This window comes from Nilaparvata lugens, chromosome 2 (genome assembly GCF_014356525.2).
Source record: "Nilaparvata lugens isolate BPH chromosome 2, ASM1435652v1, whole genome shotgun sequence".
NCBI classification, from domain to species: Eukaryota; Metazoa; Arthropoda; class Insecta; order Hemiptera; family Delphacidae; genus Nilaparvata; species Nilaparvata lugens.
Window position 1 is genome coordinate 48,933,577 of NC_052505.1, and position 17,421 is coordinate 48,950,997.

General features: G+C 30.1%; 3 protein-coding genes across 3 annotated transcripts in view; all 3 read right to left on the bottom strand.

The window, feature by feature from the left end:
- LOC111047904 (feline leukemia virus subgroup C receptor-related protein 2) overlaps positions 1 to 17,421 on the bottom strand; it is a 152,134-nt gene that overhangs the window by 127,486 nt on the left and 7,227 nt on the right. The window lies entirely within an intron of this gene.
- Positions 1,735 to 10,113, bottom strand: LOC120349915. The gene is made up of 2 exons (XM_039421390.1): positions 8,938 to 10,113; positions 1,735 to 2,733 (listed from the first exon to the last, which is right to left on the bottom strand). Exons 1-2 carry the CDS (start codon positions 9,886 to 9,888, stop codon positions 1,963 to 1,965), a joined length of 1,722 nt encoding a protein of 573 aa, XP_039277324.1. The 5' UTR covers positions 9,889 to 10,113; the 3' UTR covers positions 1,735 to 1,962.
- On the bottom strand, positions 12,723 to 16,008 carry LOC120349916 (FK506-binding protein 5-like). The gene is made up of 2 exons (XM_039421392.1): positions 15,610 to 16,008; positions 12,723 to 14,770 (listed from the first exon to the last, which is right to left on the bottom strand). The coding sequence occupies exons 1-2, from the start codon at positions 15,780 to 15,782 to the stop codon at positions 13,501 to 13,503; spliced, it is 1,443 nt and encodes a 480-aa protein (XP_039277326.1). The 5' UTR covers positions 15,783 to 16,008; the 3' UTR covers positions 12,723 to 13,500.

Sequence of the window (17,421 nt, forward strand, 5' to 3'; positions counted from 1 at the left end):
GTTTTCTTGTCATCGTCCTTCTGTCCTTTTTCGCGAAAGCAATCGTGATTCTAATGTATGTACTTTTAAAAATTTAGCCTATAATTTTCATTAAAATCATATGAAAATTCAATTCTTGAAGAATAAAAAGATGATCTATAACACTACCTTCGTTTACGGAGGTATTGACTATAGTGAGATTGATATTCAAAGATGCACTGATACAAATAGAATGTATATAAATTATACTTTAATGATACTGCGTATAAAGTTAGTGGATAGGAACGCATTATTGCCACTCTTCCGATTCCACCGCCTTCTATTGCACTTGCCTGAGATTCAAGTTATACAGGAATATCTCATCTGTTCTTGATTGTTGATTCTTGTAAATATTGGTCAATTCTGAGTACTTATTCTCAATAATGATGATATCTCAAGTATATCTATAAATCAGGAAAATATATCTTTTCATGATTAATAAATCATGAAAACTATTAATGAATGTTTATAGTTGAGAATGAATATTTGCTAGTTTATTATATTCCTTCATAACTTAAGGTATGCTATGCTATATGGTATGGTATGCTATGCACACCGATGCGTAAAAATTCGTTGCGGAATTTTCAAGAATTCAGACTGTGGTTTCCAAACGAAGTTTTCGTTGCGAAATATTGGGGCACGCACACTGGGAAGCGGAATAATCGCAATTGTAATGGGGTATTTAAATAGGAATATATTGGGGTTATATTATGTATGGTATTGTGATGGTATTATAAGGTTGTGAGAACAACCCTAGACATTATGGTAACAATTTATAATAGGGGAATCGCTTGGCTTGCGAGAGGTTAAATTGATCTAACTCTATAACTCATGAGAAAGGAACTATATTTTAAAATAATAAACAAAACAGTTATATTTTGGAGAACTAAGTAATCGATTTAATCAAATTGTAACTCAAAATGAAACTGGAAACTTAAATAAAAATAATATTGAGAAAACTTTTTAAACAAACAATAGAATAATTACAGGATTTGCCTTCAATAAAAAAGATGAATAATATATAATAATAAAATTGATAATATTAGCTCACTGAACTCACTGAACCAGGAAAATGGTGTCTCGGAAAAGAAGGGTAGAGCCGGGCCCGATTATCTGCAGTAGATAGCTCCAGGTCCCGTCCTCGTAACCGACTGACTGAGCCTCTCATTTTTTTCATAATTTTACTTGTCATGAATTTTCACCGTCGTCAGCAATTTATCTATTCATTGTGAAAATTCATGACAAATAATAAAAATTATGTAGTTCTATTACATCCCCGGGTCCCCCTAAACTTCGGCCCGAAGTTATCGAAAAAACGGCATCTCTCTAAGTTAATTTTTACACATTTCAATAATATTTCAAAAATTAAAGTCAAAATTACCGCAAGCTAAAATTATTATTATTATTCACAATATTATTCTAATTGGATATTTATATGTAACATAACTTTCAATGAATACCTTAAATCTATGTGAGTGCCAATTCATAAGCTAAATGCAAGTGATATAAATTACATTATAGTGAACTAATTCATAAAAAATCAAACTTAGCCTAACACATCAATCAACTTCAAATCAACAATTCAATACATTCATATCTGAATAAGAATTGAATGGAAAAAATTTCAATTATATTGATGAATAAAATTAAACCTACAAAATCTACGAAAGTAATAAAATTGAATCATAATGCAAAAATTAAACATCAAGTCCGAATAGTATTCGAGTAAGCAAAATAATATTGTGGACCTTGAAAATAAGAATAATAATAATAATTGAAATAGTTTATCTTCTAATCTGGGAAAATATTTGAATCGATAGCATAAAAGAGTAAATGGATACAATAATAGTGAATAAGTAATTATTATTTGCATAGTTTCCTATATCCTAACCCATTATTTTAATGATTTCATTACATACTACTTTACTAAAACACAATATATTCTTAAAGCTCCTGTGGGTAGTCCACAATTGGAGTACGTTTCGGGACTCTCAGTTGATTTGCTTTCTTCTTAATATAATTTTGAAGACATAAATACAAGAATATAACAGTTATCAGTGTTTGCCAGACAATAATAATATAAATGATCAGTTTATTGTTCACCCCTAACAAATCAAAGTTATTTGGCATTTCAACATGATGGAAAATGTCTTCTGAGAATGAGTTGTGCTCTTCAAATTTTGAAAAATTCAAGTGCCAATTTTCATTTAAGATTTCCGAAAGGTTTAAGTACTGAGGCAGAGTCTCATGTTTAAAAATTGGGATGCTCAATTTAGATAAATTTGTCCACATGTGAGGAATTAAGTTATTAATAGCTGGAGAAGGATGGGAACGGGAGTCGCAAGGATAAAGAGTGCTTATCAGTACGTCGCCGTTGTCGTCTTGAAGTTCGCAGTTGCAAGGGATGTGGAGTGATAGGGTTCCTGGACTGTTGCTTGGGACCTCAGTTGTTGAGTTTTTACAGCGAATTGTCGTCTTTTTGCCGGTGTTGTGGAATAGGAAGGTGTCTTCTCGTAGGCGAGTGATTAGGGTTTGATTGTCAGTTGCTTTACAATCAAATTTGCAGACTTCTCGTAGCTCCGATACGTCTGCTTCTGATGTTAGAAGGTGGAGACAAGTGGCTTGGGTGGCGGAGTTCGACATCTTTTTCCTCGGAATCAAGCAGAGGCCTTTCTGCTTGAACTGGCAATCGTCTTCTTCGTCATCTGACAGGATTTGCAGTTTATTTTCTTCTCTAAGTATCAGGTGATGTTGGGAGGTCAAACGGCAGGTATGACCATTCCAATGAAGCGGGATAGATTGCAGGTGGAATAATGAAATAGTTGAATTTTTCTTCTTTATTGGTATTTTGAGGGTAACCAATAGTTCGTTGTCGGATTTTCTGCAGGATGTTAGTTTCAAGTTTCGAATTTTATCGTTGTCTTTTGTTGATATGGTGAAGTTTCTCTTGTTTATTTTCTTTTCGAGTTCTTGAAGTCGATTGTTTAGGTCTTCTTTTGAAATGACGTGATGAGAAAGTTGTTGATTGTAGCATCTCATGTCGATTTCATTGTAGTTGTTAGATAGAGTCATCATATACATGAAAATAGTAGTCCTCAGTTGTGTTTTCAGTACATCGGTTGTAGTATTCCCTTTCTGAAACTTATTCTGTTGGGTGAATGATTCTTGCCAAAGAATAAGGTCATGCTTCATGTTGTTCAATACTTTCTTCACGTTCTCTGCCATGCCGTTCATCTTGCGTGTGTTGTCTATCAATTCGACATGTTCAGCGTGAACGAAGTCTTGAAGATTACTGAGATGAGAAGTGATGTCGGTTTCGGTTTTCACGTATGCGCCCAATTCTTCGTCGGTAGCTACTCCGCAACACCAGTTTAGGACCGCCCCGATCGTATCGATAGAGCGTTCGCGGCGTGGTAGTCGATTTTCGCTCTCAGCTGGAGTGTTGTCGTCATCGCTGCCAATGTAAATGCCGTCTTGTAGTTGTAGAAGTTGCAGCTCCGTTCGATGAATCTGATCAAATACTGCACACTCCGATGAGGAAGGGAAAGGACATGAGTCAATTTTTAAAGGAGTACTCAGAAGGTTCCTCATAACAAATAAAGGATTTGACCTAGGAATACTGAATGTTATTGGAACTGTGGACTCGTAAAATACTACATTGTGAATTTCTTTAAATAGAGCTCCGTGAAAAAGAGAAATTTCTTGAGACAATACCGTACAACATATTTCTACAAATGCTAAGGAACAAAGTATTATGGTATTCATTTTAAAAATATTATATCAGTTAGTACTCTATATTAATCTATCAATGAACAGTTCGTATAAGATATCAATTTTATAAACAATAATTACTAGTAAAATCCCCAAAAACCCTACAAATAGATTATGTAAATGGTCAAATTAATAGCTATTTCTTATATTCCAATCGTAATCACCTACTGGAATTGATTATTTCATTAACATCAATACAGATAATATTGTTATTAAAATATACGTTTTCACATAAATAATCTTATAAATAAATAAATTATTATATCAAGAATCATCCGTTTCTGAAAAAGAGAAACATTTTATTACATACGAGTCAAGAAAATAATATTCAAGCATAAATCGTATTTGATGATTTTCAAATAGCATTCATTCATAAACAAAAACGTGAGAACAATTCACATCTTTTAATAATGAATCATCGTTAGAATGTCTAGTAAAATTGTCTATCAGAGCTCAATTATATTTCATTGTTTCATCGAAGTAGAAATCCAATCAATTAATTGATTGATTGAAAACTGCATACTATTGTGATTTGAGAATCATCTCGATATTTAGTCGTGAGAAAATGGATTTGATCGCTTCACAAGTCAATACTGATCTCGCAAACAAAATTCTCTAAAAATTCAGTTGTAAGCATGATATTGTTTTTCAATGATTTGGAAAATAAATAAATTACATGAATGTTTCATCTCGATTTCTTCTCATCAATTGTCTTTTAAATTAATGAAAGGCAAAGATTTAGGATGAGCGAGGTATAATTGCTAGCATAAAGAAAAGTGCTGGAATAAAGAATACAGTTAGACAATAGAACAATAAACACTTAATTGATGGGATCTCGTATGAAATATTTTTTCAATTTATCTACATGAAAAGCTACATTTTTATAAGTACCTCGTAGCGGAAAAAATATCTCATAGACTTCATCTGTTACTTTCTTTACTACTTCATATGGGCCTGAATATTTTTTGACTAATTTCCTAGACTGTCCTTGTCTTACATCAGGATCGTGGACCATAACTAAATCTCCTGGTTCAAAAATGCAATCTGTTCTATTCCTATCGTAATAGTATTTCTGTTTTTCTTGTGCATCTGATAAGATTGATGGTATCTGTTCTCGCACTTCTTTAAGATTTGCTAATCTCGCGTCTAAATGATAAGTGACGTCGTCATTTTCGGGAAAGATTTTCAAATCTAAAGGAGTAGTGGCTTCAAAACCGTGCAATAAGAAAAAAGGTGTATATTTCAAAGAGCATTGTTTCGAAGTATTGTATGCGAATAAAACTTTCGGCAGCATTTGTACCCACAATTTCCTATTATCGGCTACGTAAGCTGTTAGCATCTCTTGAATTGTCCGGTTGGCTCTTTCGGCCAGACCTTGACTTTGGTGGTGACTTGATGATCCTAATATGTGTTTGATTCCAAGCTCAACCATAAGGTCATCGACTTTTTTATTTACAAAATGTGTACCTCTATCGGATCGAACTTCTTTTGGAACGCCAAATCGGTATATTAATTTCCATAAGCATTTAGTGGTATTATTTGCGTCGGCGTGTTTACAAGGTTCAGCTAAAATATATCGGGTCGTTAAGTCAACAATCGTTAGAATGTATGAATAGCCCATTGAGCTCTCTAACGGACCGATGTAGTCCATCATGATACTTGAGAAAGGCTTACTATCACACTTGATGGGTGATAAGAAACCTTGAGGCTTCGTAGTAGGGGTTTTTCTCTCTTGGCAATTTTTACATGATCTTACATAATTCGCAATGTTTTCATACATATTTTCCCAATAATATTTCGATGATATTTTCTCATGGGTTTTATAAATGCCGGTATGTCCACCTGTTAAGGAATCATCATGGAATGTTTCAAGGATTTTATTGATAAGAGATCGGGGTACGAGAAGTTTCAATTGATTGGTATGCCCATCAAATTTCTTCAGATAGACAATGTCTTTTTCGATCGTGTATTTTCTCGCCTTTCTAATCGTAGCTGTATCACTATGATTAGGGTTTCGTATTGCATCATATATTTTTCTTATACTCTCATCATTTTTCTGTAAAGTCTTTATGTCTATTTCTTCTATTTCGAATATATTGTAGTTTTCGTCCTTTGTGAGATCAGTTATATCCTTCTCTAGTGGATATCTACTCAGGGCATCAGGTACGTGCATTTGGGCTCCTGGTTTATATTTCAAATCGAACGTGAACTCCGTTAATTTCATAAGTAACTTACTGACTCGAATACTGGGGTTTTTCCAAGTTTTATAGTATTGTAAACTAGCATGATCTGTGTAGATTGTAAACAATCGGCCAATTAAGTATTGTCTGAAATAATTTACACAATACACTATTGATAGAAGTTCAATCTCTCCTACTGCCCAATTTTCTTCATGTTTTGTCAGTTTTCTGGAAACAAAAGCTACTGGATGTAATTTTCCATTGTCATCAGGCTGCGAGATAATGCCCCCTATTCCAACTCGAGAAGCATCTGTGTGTACCACTACCTCCTTATCATTATTAAAATGATGAAGTACGGGTTGTGATAAAAGTTTGCTTTTTATTTCCGAGAATGCGTTCTGCTGATCTTCTTCCCAAGTGATTGGTTTATTCTCGTTATTTTTAGATATCAGATTTGTTAAGGGTCTTGCAATTATAGCGTAGTTTTGAATGAATTTTCGGTAAAATCCACTAAGACCAAGAAATGCTCTGACATCTTTGACAGTTTTGGGTATAGGGTATTTTTCGATAGCTTCCAAGGTTTCGGAAGCGGGTTGTATCCCTTCCTTTGAGACAGTGTGTCCAAGTACTTTAATTTTTCGGTAGAAGAAGTGACATTTAGATGTATTCAATTTTAGTCCTACGTCTTGCAATCTTTTCAAGGTTTTCTCGAGCTGTTGATATTGCTTATCAAATGATTCTCCATAGCTAATGATATCGTCCAAGTAAATCAAAACTCCTCTATACAAATAATCATTGAATACTTGGTTGATTGCTCGTTGGAAAGCATTTGGAGATGTTCTAAGACCAAAAGGTAGTCTTTTGAACGTGTACAGCCCTTTATGAGTTGCAAATGCTACATATTTTCGACAATCTTCGTGTAATGGCTGTTGGAAAAATGCTTGTCTGATATCTAGGGTGGAAAAGTAATCCGAATTGTCAAGAGAATCAAAAATTGTTTGAAGAAGGGGAAGGGGATATCTATCCGGTAATATTTTCTCGTTCAACATTTTATAGTCTACAACCAATCTGAATCCACCGTCTTTTTTAGTAACTAAAAATGCGGGAGAAGCATAATGACTCTGGGTTTCACAAACTATTCCTGCTTTTATCAATAACTCTACTTGTCTGTCTATTTCTGTTCTTTGAGCGATAGGTAATCTGTACGGTGACTTAGCAATGGGTGTGTAATCTGTAAGTTTGAACTTGTATTCGGGTAATTTCGCTTCCTCGAAATCAATTTCGTTTGTTGAAAATAGGTGTTTGTATTTATTGATGAGTCTTTTCGCTTTGGAATTTTGCTCTGGTGTAAGATCTTTATTAATATCTATTTCACAACCCCCTCCATCGAATAGAACAGAGTCTACTAATGAAACAGATTCGTCGTAATTACAAACTTCTCCTTCAATTTCACCAATAATAGTTTCATGCAACAATCTTATATCTTGCCTTCCTAGATTCAAAATTCTAATTTCACTCATGTTTGTTTCAAAATCATCCTCATTCCAAAGCACATGCAATTTTTTATTATGTAATAACGATTCATTTGGAGTAAAATGGGATACTTTGAGCAATTTTTGTGTTAGATTGACTTTGACATTCACGTCTTTTTGAGCGGGGATTATTGTTTCAAGAGCACATTTGACGAAATTTACGGGATTGGGTATGCAGACTTCTTTTGTAATATTTGTTTCAGAATCGTTGTGTAATCTATTTAATGTACAAATCCACTCTTTATCCATGTCTAATTCGACTATTTTACCATTATCGGTCATTGAAATGATGTTATTCTCATAATCTAATTTCATTTTATATTTTGAGAAGAAGGAATTTCCAACAATAATATCGGCCTGTAAGTCTTCAGAAATTACTAAATTTACTTCGAATTTCCTGTCATGTATTTGAATTTCACTCGAGATCATTCCTGTGATCGGCATTAATGAACCATTAGCTACCGATAAAGCAATACTACTATTTTTCAAATGTTTTAGATCATCGCTACTTAAAAGATTTTTTTGAACTATGTTTACGTTCGTACCGGTGTCAATGGTAATTGATACATCTTTTCCTTTGAATTTTCCATTAATAGTAAGTACTGGGACTTGAATTCTTCTCTCTTTAGTCAATGATCCATTCATTCCAAGTTCGTGCTGAGCATGCATTTCGGAAGACAATAGCTGTTTGAAGTTGGTTTCACTTTCTATTTCGTTAGAGCAATTAATTTCACTTTCATTTGAGTATAACTGATTATTATTGGCATTGAGAAAAAACTGCCTGACAAATTCTATCGCTTTGGATTGTTCATCTTTCATTGATACAGAAGATATTATATTACATGTGATTTCTTCTTTATCAATTGAATTTGGAGAATAATTATCAAATGGAAATTCAGCGCTTTGTTTTTCAAATCCGGATCCCAAGTTCATATCCGATTCGTCTAGGCTCGGGATCCTGTATTCGAGTTTTTTGATAAGAAAAAACAATCGTCTTTCCAGTGATTATTCCTCTTACAGTATGTACAGAATCTAGTCCTATTAGGGTTGATTGGTGTCCTGTAATTGACTGATGTTGATTGTGTGTAATTATTGTTTGTATAAGGTTGTCTTTGGAAATTGTTCTGATTTGTTTCGTGTGGGAAGACGTTTCCGCTCCTATTTCCAAACTGTCTATTAGGATTAGGATTATGTGATTGTGTGTTTCTGTCGCGATCATTGTAATTATTATTGTTTGAATAAGGTTGTCTTTGGAAGTTGTTCTGATTTGTTTCGTGTGGGGAAAAGTTTCCGCTCCTATTTCCAAACTGTCTATTAGGATTGGGATTTTGTGATTGACCTACATTTCTACTCAAATTTTTCACCACAATACTCAGATCGTTCAATTTCTTCTCTAAAGTATCTACTACATTTATTTTTTGGACAGGCTGTTCGATTGAAGCATTATGCATTCCTAACTTTTTGTCTAGAAGGAAGCGAGATCTTTCATATTTGGCGAGATTTTTCTCTAAATCTTCAACTGATGCATTGTCCATGAAAGCAACATGTTGCAATGCTCCTACGTCTAAGCCTCTCAAAACATATCCTACTATTCTTTTCTCTGACATTTGAGGCTCAAGAATGTGACAAAGTTTTATTATATCTGCTGTGTATTCTGTGTATGTTTCTGTTGGTAATTTGTTTCTGTTTTCGAGTTTTTGTCTGGTTGTCTCTTCATGAACAGGGTCTACAAGTTTACTTTTTAAGTGGCCTACTGCATCAAGAAATGTCGCGTTTTCATTTTTATCCGAAAATATGTCGAAAATTGCCAATGCTGTTTTCTTGAGGTAGAGGGGTAAATACAAGATTTTATCATCCTCATCCCACTTATTTATTTTTGCTGCCCTATTGAAGGTTTTCAACCACTCGTTGAAGTCTTCACTCTTTGTACCCCCATAGCTTTCGGGTTTCGCAAAGGGTCTTTTATCATTCCCTGCCATATTATTTTCTGGAATTAGGATATTTGCTAAGTTATCGGGAGCTACTGTGTCGTAGATGTGTTCTTGATTTCTGCCTAGCTTGCCTACTATTCGCTCGTAATCGGCTAACATAGGGAAGATAATACGATCGCGTTGAGACAGGGACCCTAACTTAAGTAATCGACTTAGAGCATCTCTAGCTCCTGAATCGTGGTCCACATAAATACAAACTTTTTTTGCCAAGTCAACAGCGAATCTCAAGTATTCAATATTAACAGATTGAGGGATGTGAATACCTAACTGTTTGCCTAGCTCTAATAATTCTGATTTATCCAGAGATTTTACTTTTAAATCAATAGGTAAACGTAATAATGAAACCTCGAATTCACTAGGTGATTGTTCAGAGTCACTAGAACTAGAGCTACTCATCTCAATATAACAATAATAACAATTATCATATTTACCCTGTACGTTGAGAGAATAGAGGACATAATTATACGAGATCAAACACAGAATATAATAATTATGATAATGACCTGAAATGAAAATGTCAATAGATAATTTGAAGGCTAATCTTGTCAATTAATAAACTCTTTCTCATGAGAACGACGCCCAACACCATGTAATGGGGTATTTAAATTGGAATATATTGGGGTTATATTATGTATGGTATTGTGATGGTATTATAAGGTTGTGAGAACAACCCTAGACATTATGGTAACAATTTATAATAGGGGAATCGCTTGGCTTGCGAGAGGTTAAATTGATCTAACTCTATAACTCATGAGAAAGGAACTATATTTTAAAATAATAAACAAAACAGTTATATTTTGGAGAACTAAGTAATCGATTTAATCAAATTGTAACTCAAAATGAAACTGGAAACTTAAATAAAAATAATATTGAGAAAACTTTTTAAACAAACAATAGAATAATTACAGGATTTGCCTTCAATAAAAAAGATGAATAATATATAATAATAAAATTGATAATATTAGCTCACTGAACTCACTGAACCAGGAAAATGGTGTCTCGGAAAAGAAGGGTAGAGCCGGGCCCGATTATCTGCAGTAGATAGCTCCAGGTCCCGTCCTCGTAACCGACTGACTGAGCCTCTCATTTTTTTCATAATTTTACTTGTCATGAATTTTCACCGTCGTCAGCAATTTATCTATTCATTGTGAAAATTCATGACAAATAATAAAAATTATGTAGTTCTATTACAATATATATATATATATATATATATATATATATATATATATATATATATATATATATATATATATATATATATATATATATATATATATATATATATATATATATATATATATATATATATATATATATATATATATATATATATATATATATATATATATATATATATATATATATATATATATATATATATATATATATATATATATATATATATATATATATATATATATATATATATATATATATATATATATATATATATATATATATATATATATATATATATATATATATATATATATATATATATATATATATATATATATATATATATATATATATATATATATATATATATATATATATATATATATATATATATATATATATATATATATATATATATATATATATATATATATATATATATATATATATATATATATATATATATATATATATATATATATATATATATATATATATATATATATATATATATATATATATATATATATATATATATATATATATATATATATATATATATATATATATATATATATATATATATATATATATATATATATATATATATATATATATATATATATATATATATATATATATATATATATATATATATATATATATATATATATATATATATATATATATATATATATATATATATATATATATATATATATATATATATATATATATATATATATATATATATATATATATATATATATATATATATATATATATATATATATATATATATATATATATATATATATATATATATATATATATATATATATATATATATATATATATATATATATATATATATATATATATATATATATATATATATATATATATATATATATATATATATATATATATATATATATATATATATATATATATATATATATATATATATATATATATATATATATATATATATATATATATATATATATATATATATATATATATATATATATATATATATATATATATATATATATATATATATATATATATATATATATATATATATATATATATATATATATATATATATATATATATATATATATATATATATATATATATATATATATATATATATATATATATATATATATATATATATATATATATATATATATATATATATATATATATATATATATATATATATATATATATATATATATATATATATATATATATATATATATATATATATATATATATATATATATATATATATATATATATATATATATATATATATATATATATATATATATATATATATATATATATATATATATATATATATATATATATATATATATATATATATATATATATATATATATATATATATATATATATATATATATATATATATATATATATATATATATATATATATATATATATATATATATATATATATATATATATATATATATATATATATATATATATATATATATATATATATATATATATATATATATATATATATATATATATATATATATATATATATATATATATATATATATATATATATATATATATATATATATATATATATATATATATATATATATATATATATATATATATATATATATATATATATATATATATATATATATATATATATATATATATATATATATATATATATATATATATATATATATATATATATATATATATATATATATATATATATATATATATATATATATATATATATATATATATATATATATATATATATATATATATATATATATATATATATATATATATATATATATATATATATATATATATATATATATATATATATATATATATATATATATATATATATATATATATATATATATATATATATATATATATATATATATATATATATATATATATATATATATATATATATATATATATATATATATATATATATATATATATATATATATACGGGATTGGGTATGCAGACTTCTTTTGTAATATTTGTTTCAGAATCGTTGTGTAATCTATTTAATGTACAAATCCACTCTTTATCCATGTCTAATTCGACTATTTTACCATTATCGGTCATTGAAATGATGTTATTCTCATAATCTAATTTCATTTTATATTTTGAGAAGAAGGAATTTCCAACAATAATATCAGCCTGTAAGTCTTCAGAAATTACTAAATTTACTTCGAATTTCCTGTCATGTATTTGAATTTCACTCGAGATCATTCCTGTGATCGGCATTAATGAACCATTAGCTACCGATAAAGCAATACTACTATTTTTCAAATGTTTTAGATCATCGCTACTTAAAAGATTTTTTTGAACTATGTTTACGTTCGTACCGGTGTCAATGGTAATTGATACATCTTTTCCTTTGAATTTTCCATTAATAGTAAGTACTGGGACTTGAATTCTTCTCTCTTTAGTCAATGATCCATTCATTCCAAGTTCGTGCTGAGCATGCATTTCGGAAGACAATAGCTGTTTGAAGTTGGTTTCACTTTCTATTTCGTTAGAGCAATTAATTTCACTTTCATTTGAGTATAACTGATTATTATTGGCATTGAGAAAAAACTGCCTGACAAATTCTATCGCTTTGGATTGTTCATCTTTCATTGATACAGAAGATATTATATTACATGTGATTTCTTCTTTATCAATTGAATTTGGAGAATAATTATCAAATGGAAATTCAGCGCTTTGTTTTTCAAATCCGGATCCCAAGTTCATATCCGATTCGTCTAGGCTCGGGATCCTGTATTCGAGTTTTTTGATAAGAAAAAACAATCGTCTTTCCAGTGATTATTCCTCTTACAGTATGTACAGAATCTAGTCCTATTAGGGTTGATTGGTGTCCTGTAATTGACTGATGTTGATTGTGTGTAATTATTGTTTGTATAAGGTTGTCTTTGGAAATTGTTCTGATTTGTTTCGTGTGGGAAGACGTTTCCGCTCCTATTTCCAAACTGTCTATTAGGATTAGGATTATGTGATTGTGTGTTTCTGTCGCGATCATTGTAATTATTATTGTTTGAATAAGGTTGTCTTTGGAAATTGTTCTGATTTGTTTCGTGTGGGAAGACGTTTCCGCTCCTATTTCCAAACTGTCTATTAGGATTGGGATTTTGTGATTGACCTACATTTCTACTCAAATTTTTCACCACAATACTCAGATCGTTCAATTTCTTCTCTAAAGTATCTACTACATTTATTTTTTGGACAGGCTGTTCGATTGAAGCATTATGCATTCCTAACTTTTTGTCTAGAAGGAAGCGAGATCTTTCATATTTGGCGAGATTTTTCTCTAAATCTTCAACTGATGCATTGTCCATGAAAGCAACATGTTGCAATGCTCCTACGTCTAAGCCTCTCAAAACATATCCTACTATTCTTTTCTCTGACATTTGAGGCTCAAGAATGTGACAAAGTTTTATTATATCTGCTGTGTATTCTGTGTATGTTTCTGTTGGTAATTTGTTTCTGTTTTCGAGTTTTTGTCTGGTTGTCTCTTCATGAACAGGGTCTACAAGTTTACTTTTTAAGTGGCCTACTGCATCAAGAAATGTCGCGTTTTCATTTTTATCCGAAAATATGTCGAAAATTGCCAATGCTGTTTTCTTGAGGTAGAGGGGTAAATACAAGATTTTATCATCCTCATCCCACTTATTTATTTTTGCTGCCCTATTGAAGGTTTTCAACCACTCGTTGAAGTCTTCACTCTTTGTACCCCCATAGCTTTCGGGTTTCGCAAAGGGTCTTTTATCATTCCCTGCCATATTATTTTCTGGAATTAGGATATTTGCTAAGTTATCGGGAGCTACTGTGTCGTAGATGTGTTCTTGATTTCTGCCTAGCTTGCCTACTATTCGCTCGTAATCGGCTAACATAGGGAAGATAATACGATCGCGTTGAGACAGGGACCCTAACTTAAGTAATCGACTTAGAGCATCTCTAGCTCCTGAATCGTGGTCCACATAAATACAAACTTTTTTTGCCAAGTCAACAGCGAATCTCAAGTATTCAATATTAACAGATTGAGGGATGTGAATACCTAACTGTTTGCCTAGCTCTAATAATTCTGATTTATCCAGAGATTTTACTTTAGAAGGAAGCGAGATCTTTCATATTTGGCGAGATTTTTCTCTAAATCTTCAACTGATGCATTGTCCATGAAAGCAACATGTTGCAATGCTCCTACGTCTAAGCCTCTCAAAACATATCCTACTATTCTTTTCTCTGACATTTGAGGCTCAAGAATGTGACAAAGTTTTATTATATCTGCTGTGTATTCTGTGTATGTTTCTGTTGGTAATTTGTTTCTGTTTTCGAGTTTTTGTCTGGTTGTCTCTTCATGAACAGGGTCTACAAGTTTACTTTTTAAGTGGCCTACTGCATCAAGAAATGTCGCGTTTTCATTTTTATCCGAAAATATGTCGAAAATTGCCAATGCTGTTTTCTTGAGGTAGAGGGGTAAATACAAGATTTTATCATCCTCATCCCACTTATTTATTTTTGCTGCCCTATTGAAGGTTTTCAACCACTCGTTGAAGTCTTCACTCTTTGTACCCCCATAGCTTTCGGGTTTCGCAAAGGGTCTTTTATCATTCCCTGCCATATTATTTTCTGGAATTAGGATATTTGCTAAGTTATCGGGAGCTACTGTGTCGTAGATGTGTTCTTGATTTCTGCCTAGCTTGCCTACTATTCGCTCGTAATCGGCTAACATAGGGAAGATAATACGATCGCGTTGAGACAGGGACCCTAACTTAAGTAATCGACTTAGAGCATCTCTAGCTCCTGAATCGTGGTCCACATAAATACAAACTTTTTTTGCCAAGTCAACAGCGAATCTCAAGTATTCAATATTAACAGATTGAGGGATGTGAATACCTAACTGTTTGCCTAGCTCTAATAATTCTGATTTATCCAGAGATTTTACTTTTAAATCAATAGGTAAACGTAATAATGAAACCTCGAATTCACTAGGTGATTGTTCAGAGTCACTAGAACTAGAGCTACTCATCTCAATATAACAATAATAACAATTATCATATTTACCCTGTACGTTGAGAGAATAGAGGACATAATTATACGAGATCAAACACAGAATATAATAATTATGATAATGACCTGAAATGAAAATGTCAATAGATAATTTGAAGGCTAATCTTGTCAATTAATAAACTCTTTCTCATGAGAACGACGCCCAACACCATGTAATGGGGTATTTAAATTGGAATATATTGGGGTTATATTATGTATGGTATTGTGATGGTATTATAAGGTTGTGAGAACAACCCTAGACATTATGGTAACAATTTATAATAGGGGAATCGCTTGGCTTGCGAGAGGTTAAATTGATCTAACTCTATAACTCATGAGAAAGGAACTATATTTTAAAATAATAAACAAAACAGTTATATTTTGGAGAACTAAGTAATCGATTTAATCAAATTGTAACTCAAAATGAAACTGGAAACTTAAATAAAAATAATATTGAGAAAACTTTTTAAACAAACAATTTGAGTGGAAAAGATTGAGCATGAAAATCTCTACAATTAATGTTCAGTAACATTTTCACCTAAAATTAGAAATAAGCTCGAAATTCGAGAAAATGTGATTATCCAATAATTGCAAACTGTTGGCAACTGTTAATTCTATTAAATGATTCACTATGAAGAGATAGCGGACCTCGTGAGTCTCCAGCGTTATTGCCCTGTCACCAGCTGGCTCAAATCTTTGAATAGTAGACTTGAGATGCGCGGGAACACTAGCGTCAGGTGATCAATTTCCATAACGGCAAGGAAAGTTGTGTGAGTACGCCACACCAGATTTTTCTCTTAGAGAATCTTATGATTATCTTAGATAATCCTATACTATTAAACGAACAACTTCTGTTTATCCTATTATATTAAGCGAGCAATTTCTGTATTCATATATCTGGTTATTTTTATATCTGGTTATTTTTATATCTCGCTATTTTTATATCTGGTTATTCATGTTTAAAGGATCTGAAAACGGCTCTAACAATTTTCACGAAATTTGGAACATAGTAGGTTTATGATATAGAGATTCGATTGCACTAGGTCTCATCCTTGGAAAAACTCGCTGAACGACATTAAAACGATAATAATTCATCCTTGGCTGAAACAGCTGTGAATAGTAAAAAAGTGAGTGAGCGAGTAAGTATGTGAAAAATCAAAATATCGCATCCCCGAAATTCATAAGATGACGTATAGCCAGCTGTGAAACACGATAATTTTAGAGAATTGTGTTCTGTTTATCAATAAATAAAAATAACGAGCGAAGCTCAGTTCCCCGATATTATGTTTATATGTTTAGATGTTTAGATGTTTATATGTTTGTATTTCACCGGATCTCGAAAACGGCTCTAACGAAATTCAGAACATAGTACTATAGAAGGCTTATAATATGAAGATTCGATTGCACTAGGTCTCATCTTTGGGAAAACTCGCTGAAGGACATTAAAAGGATACGCTAATTATTATTCATCTTTGGAAAAACAGCTGATAATAATTATTTCGTCGTCTGTTGGTGATGGAAGTGAGTGAGCGAGTTCATGTGTGTGGGACTGTGTCAAAATTATGACTCACCTGTTGAACTTTTGTAATCATTCAATCAGGTGCTTAGTGTCGGTTGCA